The sequence below is a fragment of the Vipera ursinii genome (assembly GCF_947247035.1).
Source record: "Vipera ursinii genome assembly, chromosome: 1".
Classification (NCBI taxonomy): Eukaryota; Metazoa; Chordata; class Lepidosauria; order Squamata; family Viperidae; genus Vipera; species Vipera ursinii.
In genome coordinates, this window is record NC_139512.1 from 207,911,990 (window position 1) to 207,926,911 (window position 14,922).

Genomic DNA, 14,922 nt, shown 5'->3' on the forward strand with positions numbered 1-14,922 from the left:
ATGAAAGAGCTTTTAATTGAGAGGGCTTTCCCAGTTTTGGACCAGTTTTGTATGCTAGATTTTTAAAAAAATATTATTTAGTCAGCATACCGTTATTACTCTGATTGCAATTTCTTAAGTTTCATTTTGGTTCGCATGCATAGAGGTAGTCCTTGATTTACAACCATTACTTTAGCAACCATCCGAAGTTAGAACAGCCCTGAAACAAGTGACTTCTGACTGCCCCTTGCACTTAGGACTGTCACAGCATCCCCATGGCCATATTACGATCAGAATTTGGGTGTTTGACAACTGGTATGTATTTATGACAGTTGTAGAGTTCTGGGCTCATGAGATCACAATTTGCGACCTTACCAGTAGCACCATATGTAAACATAAAAAGATCAAGAAATAAATCACCACATTGCAGAGAAATCAAGAACTTGAATGCATCCTCTCAGATGTTTTGCTCTATCAAGTGTGAACGGAAAGGAACGTTGTTAGCTTTAGACACCCGAGTTCCTTTTGATACCATTGGAAACTAAATTGCTATATTTTACCTGTTCATGCAAGTTTGATTAGCATGTATTTGTCTCCTCTCTGTAATTAACAGTTTTTTTTTTAAACATGTGGCTCAGTTTCTAGAAAACTAGGAAAATAAACTGTGGGGGAAAAAAGGATTGGCCTCATAAAAAACCCAAGGCGCATCAGAATGTTTTATTTTATTTTTTATTTTAATTCCATTTATATCCCGCCCTTCTCCGAAGACTCAGGGCGGCTTACAAGCTTAGCAGTAGAATGTTATCGTGGGGAGTAGATGATGTTTTTTCCCCCCCATTATTGGAGCTTACGGATAGAATTGCTCAAACTAAATGTGTTAAGCCCAAAAGAAACTTTTGGACTTTTAGTCTGTTTATGAAAAATCTGTTTAAAAAGTAAAAAAAAATCTTACCATTTTGCCACCATATTTTAGCTGTATCAGGTAGATGGAGTCTGAAGGTTGCTTGGGGACCATAGGCTTTGAAGAAACACTATATAGGTTTTTTGTATGTTTTCATCTTTAAATAAAGAAATTCGAGTTCTACTTATTTTCTCATTTCAATAGGGAAATTGCAATGTGATTGGGAGGAAATTAATACAGGGTCCAATCTTGAGTCGCTGGGGCCAAAGGTTTATTCTTCTGAGCTTTCAGGCTCAGGCTGTTAGCCCATCATCAGGAAACGTCTCTCTCTCTCTCTCCAGAATGTGTGCCCTGGGCTGTCCTTACACATTGCATTTGCTTGGTTGCCGGTTGTGGCTTTTAGTTGTTAATTGAAGGCTGGATGGATGGCTATTAAGTCATTAATTGTTGTTTCCTTGTGCCACAGCACAAGTTAACACACACGCATAGACACAGACATATTTCCTTGCTTATATTCGAGAAAAATATTGGTGTTTTCACCCAGCACTGGGTGAAATGCACATTTTGTATTTTGGGAACTAAAACATATTTCAAATACAACTATACTAAATATAAATTTTACTTAAGTCATAGAACCTAGGTTGTTGCATAATATTGCCAGTAGATGGTGTCAAAAGCACATTACTTTGCATTTTTGATGTTGCTATTTAATTATTTAGCTCACTTGCCCAATTCTAGGTTATATCTGATGATGAATTATGACTTGAGCATGTAATATTGGTGAAACCTCATGGACAGCTATTTTGCCTTAAGGCTTGAGAATTATTCTTGCCCAAAGAAAATATTCTATTTTCAGAAATATCCTCTGTAAATGGTGTCTTTCAGATATTTCAATCATGTACAGCCTGGCCCACCTGGAAGGACAAAGTTCTAAAACTGTGCTCCCTAAATATTAGAAATAGGTGCCCTTTCTTTTTTCTTTCTTTTTTTTTGTTAATATTGCCAGCCCAGTTTCACATCAGAAATGTAGTTTGTTCTTTGCAGATGACAACCAGTATTCTCAAGATACAAAATTATTTTGTCTTTCTTAGCTGGCCCAACAGAATGCACTTCATGTCTTCTCTTTTGTTGCATTGCTTAAATTGCTAGTACTGATTTTAATGAGATGTTGTGGCTTATTGAAGAATATATAATTTACATATAGAAAGGTTTGAGTTCAGCTTCTCATATCAGAATGGTAATTTCTTGAAATTCTGAAGAAGTAGGATGAAGATCATTGGTTTTAGAGAGTTTCCTAATTGGACTTCCATGTGATAGTGACAGTAGTCACAATTATACTTGTAGGAGATTCATTCTAATTTAAACTCTCAAATTCTGTAATATCTTTGAATCTTACTTTATAAATTAGAAATTGGTTTGGTTATTTGATCTCTGTTAATGGCTTCTTTTTCTCTGAAGAAAAGCTCTTTTAAGTTTCAAATTACTTCTCCACCCACATCTCAAGATGGAATTCTTAAATAGAATCATGCAGACAGGATAATGCTCTGTAAGGTATCAGAGGTTGAAAACTTATCCTCTTGCTACATACAAAACATTTTTCTGTTAAATTTATAAAAGCCTATAGTTGCTTTAAAACAGAGAACATGGCTTGTGAAGATACTGAATGTTGACAAGAGTTAATCCATTTTTAATTACACTATTACATTTTTGGTAATATTTTTTTATTGAAAAGTTTTACAATACATTTTAAGCATATACTCCTTCGCAACAGGGCATACCTTAATATATGTGTCTTAAAGCAACCATATAATAAATCACATCCCTCAATATTCAATAATCTTCCTTGTGTTAAATTAAACCAATTACTAATTGATGATAAAGCCGCAGCCTCATAATATAATTTAAAGTTGGGCATTTTAAGACCACCTCTTTCACGTATATCTTGCATTATCTTAAGTTTTACTCTCGGTCTTTTCCCTGCCCAAAAAAATTTATTAATACCTTTCTGCCATTCTTCCAAATTTGAGTCTTTTTTAAGTATAGGTATCATTTGAAACAAAAATAAAAATTTTGGTAAAACATTCATTTTAACTGCTGCAATTCTTCCCAATAAAGACAGTTGTAATTTTTTCCAAGTATTTCATTCTTTTTGTATTTTTAACCATAACAATTCATAATTATTTTTGTATAATTTCATATTTGAATCTGAAAGATATACCCCCAAATATTTTAATCTTTTTAGCTATTTCAAATCCTGTTAATTTTTCTAAGACTACCTTTTGTTCTGTAGTCATATTTTTAGACAAAATTTTAGTTTTTTGCCTATTAACCTTAAATCCAGAAACTTGTCCATATTGCCAAATTATTTCCATTAAATCTATAACCGACTGAGTCGGTTGACCTAATATAATAACCAAGTCATCTGCAAACGCTCTCAATCTATAATCTTGATCTTTAATTTTAATTCCCTTTATTTTATTTGAGTCATGTATCTTAATCAATAATATTTCCAATGTTAAAACAAACAGCAATGGTGACAACGGACATCCCTGTCTTGTGCCCTTTTCAATTTTGCAAGCTTCTGTTAAACTACCATTAATTATTATTTGAGCTGTTTGTTTCTGATATATTGCCCTAATAGGTTGTAAAAACTTATCACCAAACTCCATCTTCTCTAAGACTTTAAATAAAAGTTGCCAATTCAATTGGTCGAACGCCTTTTCAGCATCCAAAAAAATCAGCGCTGCAGGGACTTGATTATTTCTTTCCAAATATTCTAATAAATTTACAATATGTCTCACATTACTTTTCATTTGTCTACCACTTATAAATCCTGTTTGATCACTATAAATCATTTGCTGCATAACCTTCATTAATCTATTTGCTAAGATCTTTGTAAATATCTTATAATCCGTATTTAGAAGCGATATAGGTCTGTAATTTTTTGATTGGGATTGTTGATTCCTTTGGAATCAACGTTATAAATGCTGTTCTCCACGATGGAGGCACTTCCCCTCCAGATTGAATTGTCCTAAATAATTCTTTTAAAGGTTCCACCAACTCTAATTGTAAATTTTTATAATAAGTGGCTGTCAAACCATCTGTTCCAGGTGTCTTACCCACTTTTAGTTGTTTAATTGCTAAAATAATTTCTTCAGCAGTTATCAGTTGATTCATCCCTTCCCTCTGTTCTTGTGTAAGTATAGGGATATTCACTTCTTGTAAATACCTATCTATATCTAAACCTTGAGTTATATCCCTTGCATATAATTTAGAATAAAATTCAACAAAAGCCTTTTTAATAAGATTTTGTTGAAACACCTCTTTACTCTTATATTCTATCTTATCTATATTATGTGATTTTTGTTTTTTCCTTAACAGATAAGCTAACCATCTACCTGGCTTATTAGCATTGTAAAAAGTATTATGTTTGACATATCATAAGTTAGTTGCCACTTGATCTGCCATCAACATATCAAAATGTCCTCTTAACAAATTAATTGCTTCTTTCAACCTCTTATTAGATGAGTTCAAGATAAAAACTTTCTCTTTCATCTTTATTTCCTCCTCTAATTCTTTACGCTTATATTCCAATCTACGTCTATATTTATTATTCAAATATATTAACACACCTCTCATATAAGCTTTACTTGCATCCCAAACCATTTCAATGGGTGTACCCTTTTGCATATTTATAATAAAAAATTCTTTCATTTGTTTTTTACATTCTTCCACATTTTCTTGATATCTAAACAAATTTTCATTTAATCTCCAAAATCTCCTATCTCCCTTCCCCTTGTCCAATTCCATCCATACTGGACTATGGTCTGATAAGGTTCTTGGACATATTTTGATCTTCTTAACCCTGGAAAAAAAATCGTTAGTAGTTAATACAAAATCAATCCTTGAAAAAGATTGATGCCTGTCAGAAAAAAAGTAAAATCCCTTTCTTCCACGTTTCGTTCTCTCCAGACATCTCTCAGTTCCAGATCGTCTTTCATGTCAAAAAAGGATTTAGGCAATTTAGCATGATTTGGAGTGCTTTTAAAAGGTCCTTTTTTGTCTTTTTGTGTGTCTAGTACTCCATTCCAGTCTCCCATTAAAATACACGATTTATAATCCCATTGAATTATTTTGTTATGTAAAAGTTTGTAAAATTCTCTTTGCTGTTGATTAGGTGCATATAATCCAATTAAAAGTATTTTCTTCCCTTCTATTAAAAGTTCAATTAAAATATATCTTCCTTGTTTATCTGCTTCAATTAGGTTAGCTATTAAATTCTTCTTCACATAAATGACTACACCATTTTTCTTTTTTGATGCAGATGCAATAAACTGCATACCCATTCTAGAGTTTATCAAATATTTTTGATCAGATACACGGATATGTGTTTCCTGCAAGCATATAACATCATTTTTAAATTGTTTCAAGTACTGAAATATTTTCTTTCTCTTTTGCGGTGAATTTAAACCATTAACATTCCATGTTAGAAACTTTGCCGCCATTTTTTGCGACTTGAAGCTTTCAGAGCGTATCTTGCAGATCCACAAGCATCTGCTTCTTTGGTCTCGCTCCTCCCACTACTTCAGTATAAGTAGATTCTTGAGTTGTAATTATAGGATATTGTTTCTGTTGTTGTTGTTGTTCCTTTCGTCTGGTTGCAGCCCGTGTCACCCTTTGAGCCCTTGATTCTTCTAATGAGGCCAAGGGCTGTGCAGTTTCCAAAACCTGCTGTGCTTCTTTTGAAATCAGCGAGGTGATTTCTTCATCTTGCTGTGTACCTTCCGATTGTGTCTGTCGCACTTCTTTTTCCTTTCTTCTTTTAATTTCTGGGGATGGTGGTGAATCTGCCTTCAGTATATTACGGTAAAAATCTCGTGCCTTCAGATTTTTTTGGTAATATTCTTTCATTTCTGCTTAGTAGATTGGTTTTCAACTCATAATTATTACAATTCTATTTTTTTAAAAATAGAAAAACTGCCTCCATCTTTGTTAGTCCGTCCTGCAGTAATGATCATTCCATTTGGGGCAGCAAAATAAAATATTTCAATTCAGAGGATTGCAGCAAAATTTTGCTTGGACTAATGCATGTACAGGTGGTTTTTTGTTGTTGACATTTTTAGAATCAAAGGTACCTTGGATGACCTTAATATCACCATGGTAGGTGGTATTTTAATATTACAAATATTCCTGACTTTATTAATAGCTTACTCATCACTTTAAAAGCACTATATGTCATATAACTATTTAAATATCTAATACTGAAGTCGATTAAATGATACTTTTGTCTTTTCATGATACAGTTCGATTGAGAAGGAAATCAAGACGACGTTCACAGTGGGGGAAAGGTATTATTAAAAAGAGGAAGGTGAATAATTTGAAAAAAGATGAAGATGATGCTAAATTTGCAGATGATGAAACTCAAGGGGACGATAGCAAACTCCTGGAAAATGGGGAGCTTGAAGGAAGCATTGACTGCACTGAGGAGAACGGAGAGGAAACGGGAGATCTTTCCCTAACAAATGATGAGTCATCATGTGATGTCATGGATATACATGGAGAACAGAGACTTGATAATGGGACAGTCGGGAAAGAAAATAGCATTCCATCTACAGAAGAGAGCTCCAATGAATCCCTGGTAGTAAATAAGAAGGTTATGATAAATGTAGAAGAGGGCTCTAAGGATGAGTCGGGTTCCCAGAGGGATCATTTAAATGGTGAGGCCTCTGAAGGGACACACCTTCCCCCTTGTCAGTATGACAAATGTGAACCGTTGAAGGTCAGTCTCATTGCTGATATGGCTATGCCCAAAGAAGTGGTGACAACTGATGACCACTCCCCCAAAAAATCAGAGGCTTCAAATTATAGTCCAGAAGGAGAACATATACCACAACAGTCTGGTGGTGAGATTTCACAGTGCAGCAATAACGAAAAGAAATCGCCAAGCACAGATATGGAAACTAAAGAAACCGAATCAGATAAAGACGGTACATGAAATCTATATTACTTTTTGTTCTTTCCCTCATCTCATAATTGAGGCAAATGCAGAATATGATTTCAGAAATGATTTGGGTTGGAAGAAGTGTTTTGCACAGAAGCCTAAAAAAAGATGAGCACTTGAATGTTTGCAAGAAGAGTTGTGCTCGTGCTTCTGGCTGGAGCGCTTCTGTGTTATTATTAAAGTGTGCACAGTGTTAGTGCAAAATATTTTGCTTGGAATATGTTTATGTTTTGAAGGCAAGATAAACTTGGTCAAAAATGATTTGATCTATCTATCTATCTATCTATCTATCTATCTATCTATCTATCTATCTATCTATGTATCTATCTATCCATCCATCCATCCATCCATCCTATTTATAAAGCCTCATTGTTACATTAGTCTTGATGATGGGTGGAGAAAGGAAAGTGATGAATAAGTAAAAGCTATGTTGTCATTGCTTCCTTTTTCTATAAAACAAGTTAGCGAGAAATGTTTAAGTCTAGACATTTCCATTTAATAAATTTAACTCCATTGCTTGGAATTCAGTTGGATAACTTCTTAGAGTTATTGTAATCTTATCTATATTTATTGCAGGTACATTGAAAAATAAGAAACTTCGTAAAATTGCTTTGGCGCAAGTTCCAGAGGAACAGTTAGATCCTGTACCTCCTGTAGTTGTTGATCGTGTCAGGCTAATGGTAAGGTTAACTGGATATAGATTCTTAAATCTTTATACCAACATTTTTTTCCTTCCCTTCCCTTTTTCCCAAGTATCTATTACAAAATTGAAAATGTGTTCCCTTCTGTTTCACTACACATTAAATATATTTCATAAGTTCAAGCTGGATCAAATTACTATAATTTAGTATTATTACTCATCTAAAGAATGGAGAATCTCTTAATATATAGAATTTTGAAATAATATTTTTAATTGTAAATTGGAGTTTAAAAATGCAAAGATAAAAACCAATGCAAACAGAAAAATACGAAAAAGAAAGGCACAGAGAGAAACTCGGCCGCGCGAGTTGTAATGGGGGTCTCCCGATACTCCCATGTAACACCTCTACTCCGCGAGCTGCATTGGCTTCCGGTTGCCCTCCGGGTGAAATTCAAGGTGCTGGTTATTACCTATAAAGCCCTACATGGCCTGGGTCCGGGGTATTTGAGGGAACACCTGCTGCCGGCATCAAATGCCCTTCGCCCAGTGCGCTCCCACAGGGAGGGTCTGCTCAGGGTCCCACCGGTAAGAGATTGCCGGCGGGTGACACCCAGGGATAGGGCCTTCTCAGTGGGGGCGCCTGCCCTCTGGAACCAGCTGCCAGTGAAACTGAGGACTGCCCCCGACCTCCGGTCATTCCGCCGGGGCCTGAAGACCTGGCTCTTCGAGCTCTCGGGCCCAGGCTGAGGAGTAATTTATTTTAATCGGGGTTTTAATTGCACAGGGTTAGTTTAATCTTTTTTAAATTGGTTTTAACTTTTGTATTGCTGGTTTTTTAACTCCCTGTAAACCGCCCTGAGTCCTCAGGGAAAGGGCGGTATATAAATGTAATAAAATAAAATAAATAAATAAAAAGTAGGGGGAAAGGAAGAAAAATATATAAAAGAAAAAAAGGAAGAAGTATAAAAAGAAATGACTTTCCCCTTCATCAATAGAGATACAAACAATTTCAGTAACTTATCTTCTCTAACATTTCTAACAATTTCTTCATTCCATATTAGCAATCAGTGTAATCATTTTTTTCCAATTGGCAAAAATCCATTAAGAACTATCTGAAATAATAAATATTTTAACTTTAATCTAGTAAGTAAATTTCATATTACTTTCATTTACTTACACAACAACTTACCATTTGTAAAAATACAAAAAAAACTTTCCTTCCCAAGTCTTATATCTATAAACAAATTTTAAAGCCTCATCATTCAGTTAATCAGGAAAGATTCCATTAAGAGTTACCAGAGACAATTACCATATTGTAACCCCATCAAATGATGTCCTATAAATTATTTTTTATCATCATCTCTTCATCTTCTTCCAGAAACTCCTTTGCAAATGTAACTTCAGTTTTGATACCATAGTTTATCACTTTCTCTAAAAATGCAACAACAAAAATCTCCTTACCATATCTTATCTATAAACAAATCTTTAAAGTCTCATTGTTCAATCCTGCACATAGTTGGCAGTCAGTACAAACTTTCTAGTAATTTAGATTATAAATATCCTATCACGTAAAACAGTTATTAAGCCAAGTGTTACACTGCCTCCAAACTTCATCTTAAGCTTTCCCCAAACTTCTCTTCATAGAATTTACTCGATTTATTGGTGAAGAAAAGTGACAACTTAACAGTTGACCAGCTAGAGAGGCTATACTCTCTACTTAATCAGTGCATCTACCGGCATCGTAAAGATTATGACAAATCACAACTTGTACAAGTAAGTTTGCAACCTGTTCGTAGAACGTGCTGTAAGTGATTCACCCGATCTTCTCTAAGTCAAGGCAAGCCCAGCTATAGTTGTGTCTCAGGGAGCTTTTCTGCTAGCAGGAAAACAAATGTTATTTTTAAAGTGTTTAGACTACTTTGTTTTAAAACAATGTTTTGACTTGTTTTGTTTCATATTCAGTATTATTTATATTTATTTAGCATAAGATGAGAGCATGACAGAAGAGAAGTAAACGTATACACATTGTCCAAATAATTATATAGAAAACTTCTAAGGGGGTATGGCAGTGGCCTCATAACTGGATGTCCAATTCAGCTATCCAGGTGATCGCTTCTGGCGTTGCTTCATGCAGATCTCCTAGGGAACGTATGTTGTGGGCAATCTTGCACAATATGTTTAATTGTTTGCCTATCAGCACCACAATCGCAACGAGGGGAAATCTTTCCATCCCCACTGATACAGGGCAGAGGCACATCTTCCAGTATCACACGTAATTCTGTACAATTTTGTCCAGAAATTGCTTATATTGTATTAAGTGTTGTTTAAAAACTTTGAGCTCTATTTGGAAGAGAAGAATAAGATTTTAGTGATCAGTGGTTGTCAATTTTTAATTTGGTAGTGTAAAATGTTATAATGGTATTGATTTTTGAAATGCTCTACTATAGCAAAATTAATTTAGCTTTTAATTCTGTTGTGATTATTGTAAGATGGATCCATGATTGACTGATAACTGTCTACTCTTCCTAAGGTGGAGTGGTACTGCTGTGATTTCTCAAGGTTAAACATGTATCTATGAAGTGATTTTGTGGAATAGAGTATTAAACAAATTAAACAAAACATCCAATTACATCCTTCGTGAAATATATTCATGAGAAAGTTTATCTCGGTATTCTAAGAGGAAAATGTAAAGATTGTCACTTACTTTCCCATTTAATTCATCATTTAAGGAGCAGTAGACAAAGCCAGACAAGCTGTCTTTTTTATTAATGTTGGCTGCTCTGGTCTAAGTAAAGTTTATGCAAATTATAATGCAAATTGTCCCTTAGCTTTTGGCACTACTATGAAGAGCATTTGTAAGTTCTTAGAACCCTAAAGAAACTGAAGTCTCTTTTTTGAGACTTCTGTTGAGAAATGTTGTTGTTTAATATTACTCTGAGTGGTGGTGAATAATCAAATAATCTTGTTTTTCCTTCTAGGAAATGGAAAGAACAGTTGATATGTTCGAAACATTCCTGTGAACACATCTCTCCGAGGTGTGTGGGTTTGTCTTTTCATTGGCTGCTCATGGGAGAGCAGTCTTCTGAGCCATTCGCTTTCCACTTGCACCAAGTATATGCAGAGCTTTGGTCTTAACATGCTCGCTCTTGGTCTCACGTTCTGTTATGAATTTGGTGCTATTGTCTCAGGTAACTGAAACCAGCCAGCCTACAAGAACCAAACAGAACTTCAAAATCTTTGTATCTTGATATAAATAAAGAATATAATGCCACAACACAGAGATTTTTGGTGCTACAGAAACTGCTTTCATTTCTGCTGTCTACATGTGTTATCTTATGAGAAGTTTCAGGCAAAACGGAGCAGGCTGACAAAACACCCACAAACTGGATAGAGCAGATCTGATTATTTAAGTGGGCAATTTCTAAAAAAAAAAATCTTTTTGCTTTTCTTTTTTTAATTCTCTGAGGTAATGGACAGTAGCCTGTTTTTAAAGCTGGCAGTGAAAAATTGTGGTACAAAGGAATTGACTTTGGTATACAATAATATGAAGATGAGGCTCTTTAGAGCTGCCTTCAATGTGCCTTTTTAGTCAGTGGTGATGGTGGAGAGAGGAGGAGGAGGAGGAGGAGGAGGAGGAGGAGGAGGAGGAGGAGGAGGAGGAGGAAGTTATTAAAAGTTGGGATTGTAGCCAAGGGCAGAGTTAGTTATTTTTAAAAGCCTGTGTTCCCAAAGAACAGTTTCAGGTTCCTGCACTGTCAAATGGCAGCCAGTATTATGTTTTTAACATTTCTCTGTTGCTCTCCAGAAATCCAAATTATGAAAATAAGTTTAATCTCATATTATCTCAAAATGATAAGATATATTCATTTCTAAAACAACTTTATACTCTTGGGGGGGAAAGTCTCACTGTGGATATTTAAGGTGGCTGTAGTGTGGGGTTTTTTTGGTTGTTGTTGATGTTTCTCCATTTTATTTGTTCAAAGTCCTTAAAAACAGGTTTCTTTCTAAACTTCCATTAGCGTGAAAGTGAAGATTTGCTGGGTGTCCGTAGACAGGAAAGGCAAGTAGGTCCTGCAGTCCTTCATCTTCATATGAATTAGACCAAACTGATTCACCACAATTCATTTTGGGACAGATTTAAAGAGGAAATGACTAAGTAGCCTTTCCCTGGTTAGTTCTTGGACCGCTGAATTAGCCCTTGAAATATTGCCATTCTCTAGAGCTCAGTGACAGTTGAATGTTTTCAGACACTTTCCCTGTTTTAAGAATTAAAGGAAGAGGACATTCCAGGCAGCCAACAATCTGCTTCACCCGGATTTGTTTCAGATCAACATGTAAAGGTCAACATGGTCCCATGGCTTCTCTTGGTCTTAGTGTCATCTGTAAACTAATATCCCTTTATAACATAAGCTGTAGGTAAAGGGAGTACAGCCCCCTCCCCCCTCCCCCAAATATGCAATTCATTGTGTTTTGTTTCCGAGAAGCAAAAATGAAATCACTCACCCAATCTTGGACTACTGCAGAGTTGCTCAGCTACCTCAGCTTTTTTATATTTCAGTTACCAACAGTGTTTACGGGAGGTTGTAATCTGCCCTGCTGCCGTTTACATGCTGAAGCTTAAGGTACTTATCGCCCCGTGTGCCGGCCACAGCTGAGAATTGGGCTCTGGCTATCGGCTACACCAGTAGTTCCTTCCCATTTTTTTCTTTGTAAGTTGACATCCGAGCGAGCCTGGACCTTCTAGCTGAGCCTCCCCAGGCCAACCTCGCTCCCTCAGCGGTTCTTGGGTTCCTGAGAGGCCTCGAGGGATACTATTCTGAACGTGACTTCTGTAGAAATGCTGTATTTTTAGGTGGGAAAGTGCGATTAAAATTAAAATGTTTTAAATTAGTACTTCATTTTAGAAACTTGATTGGGGGGGGACTTTCTCATTTTTCTGTTAATATTTATTGCCATTACATCTGCTTAGGCTACTTCGCTGTCAGTCCATTAGCATTTTGTATTATGATGAGGATTGTTATAAAACTTTCAGAAATAAAATGTAGCAGATTTTTTGTAGCAAGTTTCCGGCAAAACAATTTTTTGCAAGTCTCAGGTTCTTGCAGCATTTTTTAAGATATTGTAGTTCAACTATGCTTTAGTTCAAGTAGCAGCAGCACTTGTGAGATGAAAAACTGCATACATTTTTAACAGATTGTTAAATTTGTACAAGTTTAAATCCTTTAAAATAGTTGTCAAATAATTTTCAAAAGAGTATCTTAAATTCAAGTCTGGCATTAAAAATGCTTCCAGTTTATCAGTTGAGGACAAAAATATTTGTAGTTTTGAATGTTGATAAAAAAAAGTGAGGGACTGCCTCTGATTGTTATAGATTTTTCAGAAGAATTAGCTTCTATAAATGTGTTAGTGGGCAACATGAATAAAAGTATATATCCATCCTTCTGGCTCCAAAAACACACTAACCATGTATTGCTTTTCTTTATTAATAGCTTAGCAATTGTAGAGTTAAACCTGTTATTCTATTCATGTTGTCAGGTCGCCTCTCTTTGTATTTTTGTTCTTGTTTTGCCACAGAGAATTGGCAATAAATTCAATTCCTGTATCTTGTTATGAATCACCAACGAACTCCTGTGCAAGGCCACATCCTAGGCCAAGAGGAGGCTGGATTTCTGTGGGGATAATGACGAAACTGCTCTAAGATAACCATGGCTGTGGAGTTAATTGTGTTTGCAAGCTTTGAATTTCAGCTGTAATTAATTTATGTTTTGTGTTTTCAGTCTTATTATTTGAGTTTTCTCCTATGCCAATATATTTATTATAGGATAACTGGGTGATTGGTTTTGTTTTGTTTTCGTTTTGCTAACAATTTACATTCCATATTTTCTTTACGTTTGTTTCTTTTAGTTTTTGTTAAGTTGGAGGTCATATTTGGATACGTGCAGCTACTCAGTTCTCTCCCTTTTTATATAAATTCAACATTAAGCTTCAATTGGAGCTTGTACCCGCTTTTTTCTGTATTGTACATTGGTTTACTTAAGCAGTGGGGATGTCTTTTGGGTTATTCATGTGTGTCTGTTTTTTGATAAAATAAGATTTACTTCATCAGCTATAATAAATCTTGGATTCTATAAGTTGTATTCAGAGAATTGTGTTACGCTTTTTTGCATCTTGACTTTATTTGCATTAGTTTAAATTATTTAATTTTTTAAAATTCTGGATATTTTGAACATATTACTGTAATTTGTAATATAACTGCTGTGAAATACTTGAATAAAGAGGACAAGTAAAACTCCTGAGTCTCTCGATCGTTTTGATAATAGTTGTGTTTTAATTTTAGGTGTACATTGATTGGTAGGTTCACTTAGGTTGGCATGTGGTTCAGGCAAAAGAAAACTTCTTACTGGGGAGCCATAGAGCCAGTTTTAGGGTCTATGGTTCACCACGGTGGATTTAGATGTATCATTCTTTCCTATTCCCTCCCCAAACTAGCTTGGGAAAAAGACAGTACTATTGAGGTACATATCTCCTGAGCACGCTTTAGTTTGTGTAATTAAAGTTGCTCTGGTTTTTTATATTCTGATTTTTATCCATTAGGAAAAATTTTCACGCAGAGATTTCATTCATTCATTCATTCATTCATTCATTCATTCATTCATTCATTCATTCATAAAATGTATTTGCAGCCCATCTTATATCTAACAACTCTGGGTGCCTTACAACATAAAAATGTTAATATCATTCATTATCAAAACAGCAAATAAAAACATTAAAAGATAAAAACCAAGGAGACAAGATGGCAAAGAAGGAAGCCAGATACATAGGAAGGGGGGCGGGTGGAGTTGAATTTTAATTGGTCACCGCCTTCAGTATGGAACTCCCCCATTGGGTCCCCAAGCCAAGTGGCAAAGCCATGTCTTGAGGCTCTTTCAAAACATCAGCAGGGTAGCAGCCAATCTCATCTCAGAGGATAGGATGTTCCAGTGGGCAGGAGCCATGGCAGAGAGTTCTTCTGGATCCTGCCAGCTGAAATTCCTTGACTGGCAGGATCTGCAGAATGCCCCCTCTGCCAGCATAGATGGGACAGACCAGCCCCAGTAGAATGAGATGATTCCTCAAGTAGACTGTATTCATGCTATGTAGAGCTTTAAAGGAGATGACAAACACCTTGAATTGCACCTGGAAACAGACCGGCACCCAGTGCAGCTCATGATGCAGTGGTGTAACATGGGTTACTCTAGAGGCCCTAAGAATGTCTGTGCCAGCTGTAGCTTCTGCATGCTCTTCAAAGCGGAGTGGCTTAGTGTGCAGGCAGCCCTGTTCTGTTAAATCTGGCTGGCTGCTCTATGGTTCTGCTGCCTCTTCCCTTCAGGAACTTAACATTGCTGAATTAGTTGCTTGCAA

The 14,922-nt window shown here is 35.7% G+C and overlaps 1 protein-coding gene across 2 annotated transcripts in view; it reads left to right on the plus strand.

The window, feature by feature from the left end:
• Positions 1 to 11,127, plus strand: part of ATAD2B (ATPase family AAA domain containing 2B) — an 86,868-nt gene extending 75,741 nt beyond the window's left edge. For both annotated transcript variants that reach the window (XM_083349184.1, XM_083349185.1), the window contains exons 25-28: positions 6,184 to 6,867; positions 7,458 to 7,561; positions 9,166 to 9,294; positions 10,500 to 11,127. In XM_083349184.1, coding sequence (XP_083205310.1) covers positions 6,184 to 6,867; positions 7,458 to 7,561; positions 9,166 to 9,294; positions 10,500 to 10,541 — 959 coding nt within the window. In that variant the 3' untranslated portion in view covers positions 10,542 to 11,127. The remainder of the gene's footprint in view (positions 1 to 6,183; positions 6,868 to 7,457; positions 7,562 to 9,165; positions 9,295 to 10,499) is intronic.
• The last annotated feature ends 3,795 nt before the right edge of the window (positions 11,128 to 14,922 follow it).